Below are 16,885 nucleotides of genomic sequence, written 5' to 3' on the forward strand. Positions count from 1 at the left end.
GCGGCCAAGGCGCTTAGGGGGTTTATGGATCAGATGGGGGGAGTGGACCCGTGGAGGTTTGCCAGGCCGCAGGCCAGGGAATTTTCTTTTTTCTCCCACAAGCCTACTCCCGGATAGATTTTTTTGTTCTGGGCAGGGCGCTGATCCCGAAAGTGGAGGGAATGGAGTATTCGGGCATAGCCGTTTCAGATCACGCCCCGCACTGGGTGGAACTGGAGTTGGGAGAGGAGAGGGACCAACGCCCGCTGTGGCGGCTGGATGTGGGACTGCTGGCAGATGAGGTGATGTGAGGAAGGTGAGGGGGTGCATCGAAAGGTACTTGGAGGCCAACGACAACGGCGAGGTGCAGGTGGGGGTGGTATGGGAGGCGCTAAAGGCGGTAATCAGGGGAGAGCGAATCTCCATCAGGGCTCATAGGGAGAAGATAGAGGACATGGAAAGGGAGAGGTTAGTGGGGGAGATTTTAAGAGTGGACAGGAGATACGCAGAGGCCCCTGAGGAGGGATTACTTGGGGAAAGACGACGTCTCCAGACGGAGTTTGATCTGTTGACCACAGGGACGGCAGAGGCACAGTGGAGGAAAGCGCAGGGGGCGACCTACGAGTATGGGGAGAAGGCGAGTTGGATGCTGGCACACCAGCTCCGTAAGAGGATGGCAGCGAGGGAAATAGGGGGAGTCAAGGATGGAAGGGGAGCCACGGTGCGGAGTGCGACGAAAGTAAACGAGGCATTCAAGGCCTTCTATGAGGAGCTGTACAGAACCAGCCCCCAGCGGGGGAAGAGGGGATGAGACAATTCCTAGACCAATTGAGATTCCAGAGGGTGGAGGAGCAAGAGGTGGCTGGTTTGGGGGCACCAATTGGGTTGGAGGAGCTGAACAAGGGTTTGGGGAGTATGCAGGCAGGGAAGGCCCCGGGACCGGACGGGTTCCCGGTGGAGTTCTACAGGAAGTACGTAGACCTGTTGGCCCCGATACTAGTGAGGACCTTTAATGAGGCAAGGGAGGAAGGGACCCTGCCCCCGACAATGTCGGAGGCGACGATTTCTTTGATCCTAAAGCGGGACAAGGACCCACTGCAATGTGGATTGTACAGGCCGATCTCGCTCCTCAACGTGGATGCTAAGTTGCTGGCTACGAGGATCGAGGACTGTGTCCCGTGGGGTGATCCACGAGGACCAGACGGGATTTTTAAAGGGCAGGCAACTAAACACCAATGTGCGGCGGCTCTTAAACGTGATAATGATGCCATCGGTGGAGGGAGAGGCGGAGATAGTGGCAGCTATGGACGCGGAGAAGGCCTTTAACCGAGTAGAGTGGGAATACCTCTGGGAAGGGCTGCGTAGGTTTGGGTTCGGGGGAGGGTTTATTAGTTGGGTTAAGCTCTTTTACAGAGCCCCGGTGGCGAGTGTGGTGACGAATTGGCGGAGGTCGGAGTACGTTCGGCTGTACCGTGGGACGAGGCAGGGGTGCCCCCTGTCCCCCCGGTTGTTTGCATTGGCGATCGAACCCTTGGGTATGTCATTGAGGGAGTCTAGGAAATGGAGGGGGGTGGTCCGAGGGGGAGAAGAGCATCGGGTGTCGTTTTATGCGGATGACCTGTTGCTGTATGTGGCGGATCCAGTGGAGGGGATGGTGGAGGTCATGCAGACTCTAAAGGGAGTTTGGGGATTTTTCGGGCTATAAGCTCAATGTAGGGAAGAGTGAGCTTTTTGTAGTACAGGCAGGGGACCAAGAAAGGGGGATAGGCGATCTACCGCTGAGGAAGGCGGAGGGGAGCTTTCGGTACCTGGGGATCCAGATAGCTAGGAGTTGGGGGGCCCTACATGAACTGAATTTGACGAGGTTGGTGGAGCAGATGGAGGAGGACTTCAAAAGATGGGACATGTTACGACTCTCGCTAATGGGTAGAGTGCAGTCGGTCAAAATGGTGGTCCTTCCGAGGTCTCATTTTGTGTTTCAGTGCCTTCCCATCGTGATCACCAAGGCCTTTTTTAAGAGAGTAGGCAGGAGTATTATGGGGTTTGTGTGGGCGAATAGGACCCCGAGGGTAAGGAGAGGGTTTCTGGAACGCAGTAGGGACCGAGGAGGGTTGGCGCTGCCGAACCTAGGGAGCTACTACTGGGCAGCAAATGTGGCAATGATCCGCAAGTGGGTGATCGAGGGAGAGGGGGCGGCATGGAAGAGGGTGGAGATGGCGTCCTGTAAAGGAACGAGCCTGGGGGCGCTGGTGACGGCACCGCTGCCACTCTCGCCATCAAAGTATACCACGAGCCCGGTGGTGGCGGCAACGCTAAGGATCTGGGGCCAGTGGAGACAGCACAGGGGTGCAATGGGAGCCTCGGTGTGGTCCCCGATCAGGGGTAACCACCGGTTTGTCTCGGGGAGGATGGACGGGGGGTTCCAGAGCTGGCATCGGGCGGGGATTAGAAGAATGGGGGACCTGTTCATTGATGGGACGTTTGCGAACCTAGGGGCACTAGAGGAGAAGTTTGAGATACCCCCGGGAAATGCTTTTAGATACATGCAGGTGAGGGAGTTCCCGTTGCTCCCGGCACAGGAAATTCAAGACAGGGTGATCTCGGGTGTATGGGTCGAGGAGGGCAAGGTGTCGGCAATATACCAGAAATGAAAGAAGAGGGGGAAGCATTGGTAGAGGAGCTGAAGGGTAAATGGGAGGAGGAGCTGGGGGAGGAGATTGAGGAGGGGTTATGGGCTGATGCCCTAGGTAGGGTTAATTCCTCCTCCTCGTGTGCCAGGCTCAGCCTGATACAATTTAAGGTGGTTCACAGAGCGCACTTGACGGGGGCGAGGTTGAGTAGGTTCTTTGGGGTAGAGGACAGATGTGGAAGGTGCTCAGGGAGCCCAGCGAACCATGTCCATATGTTTTGGTCATGCCCGGCACTGGAGGGGTTCTGGAGAGGAGTGGCGGGAGCAATGTCTCAGGTGGTGAAAGTCCGGGTCAAGCCAAGCTGGGGGCTAGCAATATTTGGAGTAGTGGACGATCCGGGAGTGCAGGATGTCCTGTGGAAGGGGCGGAGGGGGGAGGGGGGGGGGGATGGGTGGGAGGAGGGGGGGTGGGTGGGAGGGGGGGTTTGCCTCGGGGGTGTTTGAGCAAGAGAACACATGAAAGATTTGGGAAACTGGCACGTATGGGAGAGAGCCAGTGTACAAAGCTATGTAACATATCGTTTTACCATGTGTATATCTTGCTATGTGCGATTTCTTTCTATTTTGTTACAAGGGGGGGGTGTTATTGTTTGTAAGGGTGAAAAATTGTGTTAAAAAACTTTAATAAATATATTTTTTTTAAAGTTACTAAAGTCAGAGTGTGTATAGCATTGATTCACCAAAGTGATGTCTGCAATGAGAAACTATAGTTATACAAGAGACAAGATATTCCGACTATTTCGTGAAGAAAAGTCTCAGAGGTTGTTTAAACATTATGAAGAGTTTTGATAGCTTCAATAGGGAAATGGAATTTCCTCTGGTAAGGGAGTCAGTGACAAGAGGTCACTGAGAATTGTCTCCAAGTGAATAATAAGAGGTTAACAGAAATTTCCTTCTGCACAATGTTACCGGAGCACGGAAAAACATGTCCTCAGATCCAATTTAATATTTATAAGGGAGCCACTCAATGATGAAATATCTACACACTATAACTTGATACAAACCCACTGAAGACTTTGCTTATAGGATAACAAAAAACCAAAGTGAAAAGGAAAAATAATCTCTGTTAGTTGGAGAAATTCCCTGATTCAATGAAGTGTCTGGTGAAGGACACCATTTTATGAAGCTTTCCACAAGTCTACCAAAACTTAGCAGCTACTGAAGTTGCAAGCAATTGTCAGCAGAGAGATAGGTAATAGCTAACATAATATCATTAACTTCCAGTTTCTACAACATAGGGGGGGAGGAATTAACAAAAGGTTTAGATGCTTGAGGGTACATTTTAATGGGCTAAGATCATCATTGTCTTCTGTGAAGGCAATATAATCTTCCACTAAATTTAGCAAAAAATCCTATAAATTTTATTAATAGGGTAGGATATGGAATAGAAAAAAAGGGATAACGTGCCCTACATACAGGGCACTTGAAAATTAGTGGAATATACATATTTCAGTGTAGTGTTAAAAGTATTTTCATTAAAAAAAATAATATGATGCAACTTGTATGAGCATTAAATCAAAGGTGCGATTATTTTAGAAATGTTGTGTCATTAACTAGCCTTCAATATTACACTAATGCTAGGATATAGACAGACAATCTTCAGAGATTATTGTTTTAGTCAGTAGAGGAATCTCAACTATTATCTTGGCTTCATTGCATCACAGGATTACAATACACTACCTAAGTAGTTCTATTTATGGAGGGCAAACGAACAACATTTTCTCCTCTCCTTTTTTGCAGCTATTTCTCCTGATGTGGCAATGCCTGATATTGCACAGTGCCCTGGACAGTGGCAGTCTTTTGACTCTTCACATCATTTTATTCATTAAAGGGTGAGTCTGATTAATCAATCTGAGTGGGATATTCAGATAAGGGAATTATCAACAGTCTAGGCTACTCTTGTTTCATTTGACAGCCATATATCTGGTGGAAACACCCAGGTATAACTCTTCAGCTTTTCCCTGACCCCACTATCACTGTTGTGCTGTCAATTGTCTCACTGCCAGTGGTTGTGAATGAACAAATCCCTTCTCCAACTGAACAATGGAAACACCAATATTTTAATTTCCCCCACCCCCCCCACCCACGAGAAATTTGGCTCTCTTGCCATTTCTGGCTCTGCTCATTCTCTCAGTCTGACTCGAGTCATGAAAAACCTTCATACATCCTGCTTCACTAAGACTGCTCATTTCCTCCACTGTAATATTATTTACTGTTATTTCACCACCCTGCTGTCACCTACAACTTTATCCATACTTTTATCATTTCCAGGCTGGATTTTGTTTACCTACCTTGCTGGCATCCTACATAGTAAACTCCAATAGGTTTAAAACTCAGCTGTCTAAAGCCAATTACATCCATCGTTGCTGATCTTGCTGCCTGTTCCTCGTCACATTGGATATAGATTCCTTGTCTTTAAATTTTCCCCAACCTGCCTTTACAAAATCATCCAAATTTTATCTCTTCCTGTATCCTTCAGCTCCCTTTTTTTGTCTTTTTATGCACTATTTCCCTTCTCCTCCTCAGCCCATCCTTTGGGATCTCTCCTCTCCAGTCTCCTTTTAAAGGCCTACTTAAAACACATCTTTTGACCAGACTTTTGATCATTTAGTCTACCTGCTCCACCTGCCTCAGCCTCAACCACTGCAAAACAAACCAGCAATTGGAGTTGTAACTACAAGAATGGGCAGAACTGTTCACTTTGGAACATTTACAATAAAAAATATCCTTTATGATGAGTAATAAATAAGATACTTATTTTTATCTTCATTAATTTAGGAAGGATTTGGTGTTGTAGTGGTAATGTAACCGGACTAGTAATCCAGGGGCTCATAATGGGGACACAAACAGAGTCATAATGTCATAGAATTTACAGTGCAGTGTTCAAATCCCACCACGGCAGCTGGTGGAATTTGAATTTGATTAATAAATCTGGAATAGAAAGCTAATCTGGTGACGGTGCCATGAAATTATCATCGACTGTCATAAAAACTCACCTGGTTCACTAATGTCCTTCAGGGAAGAAAATCTGCCATCCTTGCCCAATATGGTCTACATGGGATTCCAGATCCACAGCAATGTGGTTGACTCTTAACTGCTCTATGAAATGGCCTAGCAAGCCACTCAGCTGAAAGGCATTCGGGATGGGCAACAAATGCTGGCCTTGCCAGTGAGTCTCGCATCTCATGAAAAAATAAAAAAATCATTCCCATCTCTTCCCTTGAATCTCTTCGTTAGGCGATGCTTCTGATACCTCATTTATATCTGGACTAAAAAACTAACTACTGGCCAGCAGTTTTATTGCCTGGGAGCTTTGGAGGTGGCAAAATCGTAGACAAGCCTGATCCAGTGCAACACTGTTTAACATATACACTTTCAGCTCGGGAGTTGCACAATGATCAGGAACCCTTTGCAATTTTTTCCCTTGTTAACTAACTGGCATTGAGACCAACTCTAACACCACCACTGAGATGAACTGACTAAGCATAGACTAGGAATTACAGAATAAATAGCTGAGCCCTACTTCCTGCTCCTGTTATTTAGTGTCTTAATAAGCTGAACCATCCAAGGGGTTATAAAAGCAGTTATCCCAAAATAGTTTCTTCTTTGCAAAACGAGATATGTACTAATCATGACAGTTTAATGGCATCCTTTCAGTATTTCCTTTCTGTATACAGAATCAATATGACAATGCGTTCTGAATGCAAATCTGACCATTGCTCTGCAGGCAAGATACTATAAATCAATCTATTTTCACACAATGTTAATTTTTATGACATTCATTCCTATAGCTGATAGGGAAAATTTCTTATGATAAGTACATTAGAAATGACATGAATTTTCCCAGCCCTCTCATGTAGCATAATATGGCACAGTAGTGGTGGAGGGCAGTAGTGGAGAAATTAATGTGGTTAACTAAGTGGGTAAGACACTGAAATTTCAAACTTTAAAAATATTACTACGTATTTACATATGCTAAAATAATTTGTTTTGCTACTGTCACATCATTAATTATATGTACTTGATTACAGTTTCCTATTGCACAATATAACTGATTTCCTATGTAATAGAGAAAATATTGCTTATATACTCGACTACACTTATTAAAAGCAAATGTTACACAAGGTCTTCTATGTTAATACTCGAACTAGAAAAATGCATTTGTGCACAAAATGTAATACTGCAAACATTGGCCATTGCATTATTAATACACTGTTGAGGTGCAGCTGGTTCATTATTAAGCATGAATAACATATATCTATTGTTTGGCAGGAGGAGTGCAGTAATTTTGTTCAACTTACAGGCTCAATCTTCAGAGCATTTCTGTAGCTGCCAAACAGAGCCGCTTGAGTCTTTAAAAATGCACGAGCAACTCCATCACCTGTGGTCGTTGACACTTTCTTAAGTCTGTTCTTTAGTGTTGACAACTGGGTATTTGAATAAAAGTAAGGAAGGAAAAAAAGATAATCAGTACACTGAAGAACCTGAAGTAAATCAAATACCAAATACCACTGTGATTTGGGTTAGGGAAGGTTCTTGAATCAAGCCCAAGATAAAAAGGTAGCCAGATCTTAAATCGGGACAGTTAATTACATTATTGTGCTTTTCCTCTTGCACCTGACAAACAAGCCACTACATTATTGTGATCCAAAGAGAGCGACCACAAGTCCACATCTGCCATTTACCATGACTTCATTTATATCCAATGCTCTGGCTCCAAAATTGGAGGCATAGATGCAATATTGATTCATTTAATAAGCTAAAAACCACGTACGATAACTAATAATACTTAAGTAAAAGAACATACAATTGTTCAATTCTAGGTTAGATAATGATGTGGAGATGCCGGCGTTGGACTGGGGTTAGATAAGGACCACTTTACATGCTTCTCAGTCAGTGTATTTAGAATCACTATGACTTCCCAAAATATTCACTCAGAGATCGCACAGACAAGGCTCCAGTTTTGTTCAGTAAATGGCAGTTAACAGAAAACAATGATTCTTGCAAGCAAAACAGATAAAAAGGTTCATTAGGCAGAAAAAAAAATCAACGTGTCAGTCCTTTGTTTCTCTTGGGGGAAACTCTCAAAACAAATTTACAGTTACAAAGAACACTACTAAATTGAATGGGCACTTCAGGGCAGCACGGTAGCATAGTGGTTAGCACAATTGCTTCACAGCTCCAGGGTCCCAGGTTCGATTCCCAGCTGGGTCACTGTCTGTGCGGAGTCTGCACGTTCTCCCCGTGTGTGCGTGGGTTTCCTCCAGGTGCTCCGGAGTTGCCTCCCACAGTCCAAAGATGTGTGGGTTAGGTGGGTTGGCCATGCTAAATTGTCCTTCGTGTCCAAAAAATGTTAAGTGGGGGTTATTGGGTTACGTGCCTAGGGTAGACACGTGGGCTTCAGTAGGGTGCTCTTTGTAAGGGCCGGTGCAGACTCGATGGGCCAAACGGCCTCCTTCTGCACTGTAAATTCTATGACTCAAATGGAAGGAATCCAGTGATTGTGATTATGTTGGTACAAATTGTGAAAAATCAAAAACGGAACTATTGACTACATGGCAGTCCTCTAATACAGCAGCGATTTCACATTATGTTTACACAGGTATGACTGTTGCATCCAAGAAATTAAGGATGAATGCTGATGGTTGAGTGAGGCAACCAGCATATCTGACAACCTCTCTGCTTCTCAGGAAATACGCTATTTCCACGAGGGTACAAGTTTTTGAAAAATCCCAGCAATGGAAGGCAAATCTCCCGTTGGTTGAACCACATGGCAGTATTCGCATTGATTAAAAGCCAGTGTCCATAATGAAGAATTACTATTTGAAATACCTTAGAGGGTCGGCAAGTCCAGTTTCTTCTGCTCAGAATAAGAAAATCTATTCTGTGATGTTAAAAACTGTATGCATAAAGGGGAACATAATAAGCAGACAGCTCATGTAGAATTTGATGTAGCCAATACAGATGAAATTAGACGCACCATTTGTGATGATGCTGAAAAGCCAAAGAAAACTGTGCAAGATCAAATACTACTAACTGAAAACTGCAGAGCAATAACGCTTTTAAAAGATGCAACAGTGTCAAATATCATGCATCCTTTCTGTTATTAGATTTGAAGTTGCAATGCGCTAGTCTGATTCAGTATTGAGGTAGGACATAATAGCGATATACGTGGTTTGTTAGGACAGATGATGATTGAAATGACAGGATTTGTGACAGAGAGAGAAAAGTAGAGCTACAGGATATTCCAATGGGAAAATTAACTGTCACGTAGCTGTGATAGAGAAGACAGAATTGGAGTTAATAGGAGCTTCAATAAACTCAAGCCATTATTATCACACATACTTGCTGAACAACTGAACAGTAATATCAAATTTGATGTATTGATATTAACTTTTATTTATCTACTACTAAAGATGTATATCAACAAACCCAGAACTCCATCAAAGTTTTGGATGGTTGATGACTTCCGGTGGCGTATGCGAGCAGGGCGGCCGCATCAAGAAGGGCGCCCGCCGGTGGCCACGATTTGCGGCGCTTTCGAGGATTTCCCCGCGTCATCGATCACCCCCCAACTATCGCCGGTCTTTGGGGCCAACACGGGCAGCTAGCAGGGCCGGTTTAAAAACCGTCGAAGAACCCTGCGCGGGCGTCGGGCCCAGTGCGGAGGTCGGATCAGCGGGGCGGAGCTAAAAGGAGGCCGAGGCGGCAGGCCCGAGGCCAGGGCCCGATGTAGGTGGGATGTCGCACATCGGATGGCTCCCACCTAGGATGCAGTAAGAAGGCTGAAGTCTGGTCCCAGGGGAACTCTGGGGGAATGTAAAGGAGAAGAGAAAGAAGGTTTAAAGAAGTTTTTTTTTTTCCTCCCCCTTTTTCCCTTTTTTTGTGTGAAGGAAGAAAAATTGCTTTTTTTGTTCAAAGAAAATTCAGATTGATGAAGGATGGGAGGGTGAAGGGGGAGGAAGAGAAAAAAGAAAGGAAAAAAAAAAAAGCCGCTAAAGGATGAGAAGAGCAGCGTCGAAGAAAGGAGGAAATGCGGGTTCGCCGCTGAATGAGAGTACGAGCAAAAGTGCTGACAGGATGGCGGAAGTCGAAGCGCAAGGCGGGGCCTTGCTGTTATGTGTGTCAGAACCGAGTGTGTCGATAGGGGGAATACTGGAGCTACTGGGAGTATTTGGGTCTTTCTCGGGGTACAAGCTGAAGCTGGACAAGAGTGAGTATTTTGTGGTGTCTCGGCCGGGGGTGGGGGCAGAGGCGGGGGGGCTGCCATTCCGTAGGGCAAGGACTCACTTTAGGTATCTGGGGGTTCAGGTTGCCCGGGAGTGGGGAGGGGCTCCGCAGGTACAACATCTCTAGTTTGGTTGGGAGAGTGAAAGCGGATCTGGCAAGGTGGGATGGTCTCCCTCTGTCACTGGCGGGTCGGGTACTGGCGGTTAAAATGGATGTGTTGCCGCTATTTCTTTTTATTTTTCAATGTCTGACGATTTTTCTACCAAAGGCTTTTTTCAGGGAGATTGAGGGAAGGATTACCTCGTTCAGATGGGGAGGGAAGGTGGCCAGAGTGAGAAAGGTGCTGCTACAGAGCGGAAGGCAGGCAGGGGGATTAGGTCTTCCGAACCTGATGTACTACTACTGTGCGGCGAATGTGGAGAAGGTGCGGAGCTGGTCAGAGGGGTTGATTCCCAGTGGGTTAGAATGGAGGAGTTTGTGCAGGGTGTCGGGACTGAAAGCACTAGCAACAGCACCGCTGCAGATAGCTCTGGGGAAATACTCAGGGAGTCCGGTAATAATAGCTTCATTGAAAATCTGAGGCAGTTTCGCCAACACTTCAGGTTGGGGGCAGGGTCAAGAAAAATGCCGATTCGGGGGGGCCACAGATTTGAGCCAGGGAGGTGGGATGGAAATTTTCGGAAATGGGAAGAGAAGGGGATTAAGACGTTAAAGATTTGTTTCTTAGGGGTCGGTTTGCAGGATTGAGGGAGCTGGAAGCGAAGTATGGGCTGGAGCAGGGAGAAATGTTTACAGACATGCAGGTTCGAGATGTTGCCAGAAAGGAGATACAGAGCTTCCCGGAGGAACTGGCCTCCACATTGCTGGAGGAGGTGCTGACGACAAGGGGACTGGAGAAGGGGGTAGCGTCAGCAGTGTACGGAGCTCTTTTGGAAGAGGATAAGGCACCACTGGAAGGGATCAAAGCAAAGTGGGAGGAAGAGTTGGGAGAGATTATAGAGGAGGGGGTATGGTGTGAGGTGCCGGATCCGGAGAGTAAATGCCTCCACCTCGTGTGCGAGGTTGGGGCTGATACAGCTGAAGGTGGTATACAGAGCACACCTCACGAGGGCGAGGATGAGCTGGTTCTTTGAAGGAGTAGAAGATGTGTGTGTGTGTGTGAGGGGGTGGGGGCTAATCACGTTCATATGTTCTGGTCCTGTCCAAAGCTAGAGGATTACTGGAAGGAGGTTTTTAGGGTCATTGCCAAGGTGGTGCATGTGAAACTGGGCCCCGGTCCCCGAGAGGCCATATTCGGGGTGTCGGACCAGCCAGGGTTGGAAACGGGGGCGGAGGCAGATATCGTAGCCTTCGCCTCGTTGATCGCCCGTTGGGATGTCAAGCAACCTCTCCACCCTGTGCCCTGGCGTGGCGGGGGGACCTGTTGGAATTCTTGATTCTTGAGAAGGTTAAGTTTGAACTGAGGGGAAGGATGGAGGGGTTCTACAAGTCATGGGCATTATTCATTATGCACTTTCAAGAACTGGATAACATCGAACATTAGTTGGGGGGGGTTAATGGGTGGGAGAGTTGGGGGGGGAGGGGGGCTGTGTGTATTAAGGGTGACTATGGGTAATCCCTGATTCCTTGTCATTTGTTTATGCGGGCTAATGTTTGGGGTTTGGTGGGAGGATGAGATCGTTGTTATCGTTATGGGGATTGACATAATCGTTGCTGGTTATTGTTTATTGGTGGTGGGTGTAAATTTGGGAGAAAATGTCAAAAAGGAGAATAAAAATATTTAACAAAAAAAAAGTTTTGGATGGTTATATTATTAATATGGTAATTATCTCTGGATCTATTTCATTGCCCCCTTGGCCAGCCTCTCAAGTACAACCCTTTGTAACTTCAGCTCATCAAAACACTGCTGCCTGTATCCTAACTTGCACCAAGTCCTATTCATTCATCACCCCTGTGCTCTCTGACCTATAGTGGCTCTCAGTCTGGCAATGTCTCAACTTTAAAATTCTAATCCTCGTGTTCAATCCTTCCATTGCCCTAACCCTTCCCTACATCTTACACCTCCACCAGCCCTGCAACTCTCCAAGATGTCTGCACTCCTCCATATCTTGCCTTTTGCACATCCCCAAGTTTCACTGCCTCACCACCTGCGATGGTGCCTTCCGCTGCTTAAATTCTGGCAGGGAATCTCTGGCCTCCTTGTCACGTGTTTCTCGGCATGCACTGTTCACTGGCAACGGGATTCCCTGTTCCTGCCGCTGTCAATGGGAATTCCCATTGGAACCATCTCACGCTGCCAGGACACTAGTGGGTGGGGGTGCACTGCCGGCTGACCAGAGAAAATTACGTCGCCAGTAAACGGTCGGAGAATCCCGGTGTCTATTCTGAAATTCCTCCCTAAATCTCTCTTTTGTTCTTTAAAAGACTACCTCTTTGACAAAGCCGTAATATCTCATTATGTGGCCCAATTTTATTTTCTTATCACATTTTATTTTTTTAATACTTATTTGTTAATAGTCCAGAGAGGCACTCTAGACCATTTTACCACATTTAAAGGAGCTATATAAATGCAAGTTGCTCGAAATATAGTGATCTAGTGATAGCACCTAATGTAAAAACAAGTGGTATCATTATGCTGCAATTGTCTTAAAGGAGGTTGAAAGAAAATAGTTGCATGTTCGTACAGAACTTCTGAATTGCTAAAAAAAAACATGCTGTTAAATCCTTTAATCTAGCATTCATCAGGACAGGCACAAAAAAGCAAAATTTAAAGGGAGCGACAATTATACTGCATGGGAAAAGGGCGCTGATGGGTTGGCAGGTGGACTTTGGTTTTCGAGACGTTGCCATTGGGAATATACCAAGGAACTACAGTCCCCCATGTTTGTTTAATTCAAATATTGCAATACCTGAATATTTTGTTTGCAGAGGACAGGTCCATGCATATGAATATGCGTAACTTCTTGCAAGCATTGTGACTATTAAATATAATTTAAGATTATCAGTGGGGCTTACAATTGTGGCTCACTTACACGTGGCAACATTTTAGTCAATAACAGCCCTCTTACCAACTAATCAGCACCCCTATTCTCATGCAGTATAGACTGTCGTCCACTTTGAAATTTGGCATTCTCCAATCTGTCCCAATGAGTGGAAGATGATAGCATATGTCGTTACTCAGCAATACTCAAATTCTGTATTACAGAGCGATTATAAGCATTTTTTCCTCCAAGGGGGGTCATATTGCAATAAAGGAAGACTCGGATTTTCATGATTTCCCCCCTTGTTTTTTCCTAATAACTGGCTTCCTGAAACATTCACCCAGAGACGATGATAGAAGCATAAAACGTTAAAGTGCAGAACTGTCTACATTTTGGAAATTATTCATTTAATCTCATCACTGTTCTTTCCCCAAACCCTTTCAATTTTTCTTATTCAATACTTAACCATCTTCCTTTTAACAGGCTGTTATAGGTTCTACTTCCATATCCTAATAAGCCTCTGCATTAAAAAATAACAAGACTTCTCAGTTTTTCTTTCACGATAATCTAAAATTTTATCCTCTAGCTACCAATTCATTGCCCTGTAGAAATCATTTATCCCTATTCACATCAAGTCAAATGATAAAACATCAGTGGGGTACGGCATCTCAACAGAGGCAATGCCAATCTCTGAAGCAAATTGTTAGAGCATTACACGCAGTGTCTAATGAAAACTTCACCCAAGATATTGCCTGAACATGCAGATTCCTCCAACTAGACAATCATAGTATTTTGAATGAACAATGACCTGGATTGAAAGCTATAACCTAAATGCCAGGAAATGTTCTAAAATGATCATCACAGAGTATCATAACCAATTTATTTCCTTGTTGCCAACTCGAAACAAACTATACGATGGGGCATGTCACCAAATCAACCGGTTAAAGTCCGTTTTTTTCCACCAATTCCGGCAGCAGATTCCAGAAGCTGACCTTATCAACAATCCACAGATTCGGATACCACTGTGCTGAAATATTACACATTTTCCGAATGCTTTGTGGGTAATTTCTCTGCATGAAAATGTAAGGAGGCATAGGAGAAGGAAAGCATATTGTCACTCTGTAATCTTTCCCATTTGAAATCTTTTGAATTGTCCATCTTAATCTGAAGTATTTTCTAAAGGAGCCATCATGTCTTTCAACCCTCATTGAAATTTTCAGCAATGCCTATGAAGCGAACTTGCGTTTGAAAAGAAAACACTGTTTGGAGCTGTGAATTATAGGAAAAGCTTCATTTCGCCAGAAATAAACTTTTGAACCACAACCATGCATAGATTACACAATTTTGAAAACATTAAGGATGGACAGAAAACCAAAGAACACAACAAGGGCTATCTTGTAGTATAAGGATCTGGCACATTTCGGGTTAACATGGGACCTTCCAGACAGTGATGTAAGAGAGCTTATGATCCACACAAGGGCCAGACTAACGTTGGACAGAGCCACGTGCACAAACAAGCATGGAGGCAGCTCCTGGTTTGAACCCTTTATTCATATAGTTTTCAGAGTTAATACATATTGTTAACCTTATTAGACTACAAAGACTTCATTAGCACCTCCCAAACAGTATCCAACACACTAAAACAACTCTTATAGGCTTCACCACAATTTGTAAAACAAGTAAGATTGTTCTGAAGACTGTGGAAGGGTTTTGAATGCCATAGTATTTGAAAAATGACGTATCGGGAAAGCTGTGAGTGGTTTCATGTGAATCGCAATTCAGGGCATTAAAGTCAGCAGGACAAAATAGCGGATAGATAAATTAAAACCATGTGGGCCATTTTTAATTTGCTTTACAGATGTCGTTCAAATGCTTCACAGGGTGGATAGGTCTAAATGAAATCAAATAATTGTAGAACAAAGAAAATTACAGCACAGGAACAGGCCAGGCCCTTCGGCCCTCCCAGCCTGCACAGATCCTTTATCTAAACCTGTCACCTATTTTCCAAGGATCTACTTCCCTCTGTTCCCTGCCCGTTCATATATCTGTCTAGATGCATCTGAAATGATGCTATTGTGCCCGCCTCTACCATCTCCGCTGGCAAAGCGTTCCAGGCACCCACCACCCTCTGCGTAAAAAACTTTCCACGCACATCTCCCTTAAACTTTCCCCCTCTCACCTTGAAATCGTGACCCCTTGTAATCGACACCCCCACTCTTGGAAAAAGCTTGTTGCTATCCACCCTGTCCATACCTCTCATAATTTTGTAGACCTCAATCAGGTCCCCCTCAACCTCCGTCTTTCCAACGAAAACAATCCTAATCTACTCAACCTTTCTTCATAGCTAGCACCCACCATACCAGGCAACATCCTGGTGAACCTCCTCTGCACCCTCTCTGAAGCATCCACATCCTTTTGGTAATGTGGCGACTAGAACTGCATGCAGTATTCCAAATGTGGCCCAACCAAAGTCCTATACAACTGTAACATGACCTGCCAACTCTTGTACTCAATACCCTGTCCGATGAAGACAAGCATGCTGTATGCCTTCTTGACCACTCTATCGACCTGCGTTGCCACCTTCAGGTTACAATGGACATGAATTCCCAGATCTCTCTGTACTTTTGCTCTAATAGGTATATTACTAACTATAAGGAACTGTTAACTGAGTGAATGAGAAAAGTCAATAACAGTCAACTTACACACCCACCGGCCGTATTAGTGTTAGGAACATGGGACTGGGGGTAGGCCATTCAGTCCCTCGAGCCTGCTCTATCATTTAACTAGATTATGGCCAACTGTCTCCCTCATGCCATCTCCTCCTGTCCCCATATCCCTTGATGTAATTGGTATCTAGAAATTTATCAAACTCTGCTTTGAACATACTCGAATGAATGAGCCTCCATCGCCCTCTCGAGTAGAGAATTCCAAAGATTCACCATTTTCTGACAGAAGAGATCACTCCTCATCTCAGTTCTCAATGGCCTACCTCTTAATCTGAGAGTGGGTTCCATGATTCTAGACCCCCCCCCCCCCCCAACACCCCACCTAACCGCCGGGCCGGGGAAACATCCTTCCGGCATCTACCCTGTCAAGCCCTGTTAGAATTTTGGACGCTTCACTGAGTTAATTCTTCTAAACTCGAGAGAATACAGGCCTAGAGTATCCTCAAACTCTCATTGGACAAACCCACCATTTTAAGATGAGTCTCATGAATCTTTTTTAGCAAAGAAAACCAAAACTGCATACAAGACCTCCTTACTCCAATACCCAAATCCTCTTGCAGTAAAGGCCATACTATTTGCTAATAGTTAGCTGCATCTGCATGTTAGCTTTAAGTGACTCATAACAAGAAAACCCTTTGGACATTAACATTTCCCAATCTCTCACCATTAAGTAATACACTGCATTTCTGTTTTTCCTACCGAAGTGGATAACCTCACATTTTTCCACATTATATTCCATCTGCCATGTTCCTGCCCACTCACATACCTGTCTAAATTCCCTTGAACCTCTTTACATCCTCCTCCTCAACCTCACATTCCCACCAAGTTGTGTATTAGCTCAGTGGGCTAGTCAGCTGGTTTGTAATGCAGGTCAAGGCCAGCAGCGCGGGTGCAATTCTGGCTTACCCGAACAGGCGCCGGAATATGGTGACTAGGGTTTTTTCCCCACAGTAACTTCATACCTTTAATAAGATTATTATTTATTATTATTGCAGTGAAGCACAATAGTTTTGGCTTAATGTGAACCATTTAGTGTAACTTGGCATCAAAGTTGTCTGAATCAAGTATAACCGAGTGGTGGAGGGAAGTTTCATCTTGTCATAGCTTCATTACAATATGACTATTACGATGTTTACAAAGGCCCCAGTTAGTTAATGGCTAGAGAGCATTGTGCAGCAGGCAGGATTTGGATCTGCTGGCTCTGCCTTGCCCCAAACACATTGGTCTTAACCCCATTAATCTTGTAAGGCTACAATACCTGTTTCAGCCACCAGAAGAAT

The 16,885-nt window shown here is 45.0% G+C and overlaps 1 protein-coding gene across 12 annotated transcripts in view; it reads right to left on the reverse strand.

Annotated features, from left to right (window-relative positions):
• Positions 1-16,885, reverse strand: part of dennd1a (DENN/MADD domain containing 1A) — a 723,976-nt gene that overhangs the window by 197,776 nt on the left and 509,315 nt on the right. For all 12 annotated transcript variants that reach the window (XM_072488418.1, XM_072488416.1, XM_072488417.1 and 9 more), the window contains exon 13: positions 6,970-7,095. In XM_072488418.1, coding sequence (XP_072344519.1) covers positions 6,970-7,095 — 126 coding nt within the window. The remainder of the gene's footprint in view (positions 1-6,969; positions 7,096-16,885) is intronic.

The sequence above is a fragment of the Scyliorhinus torazame genome, chromosome 22 (assembly GCF_047496885.1).
Source record: "Scyliorhinus torazame isolate Kashiwa2021f chromosome 22, sScyTor2.1, whole genome shotgun sequence".
Classification (NCBI taxonomy): domain Eukaryota; kingdom Metazoa; phylum Chordata; class Chondrichthyes; order Carcharhiniformes; family Scyliorhinidae; genus Scyliorhinus; species Scyliorhinus torazame.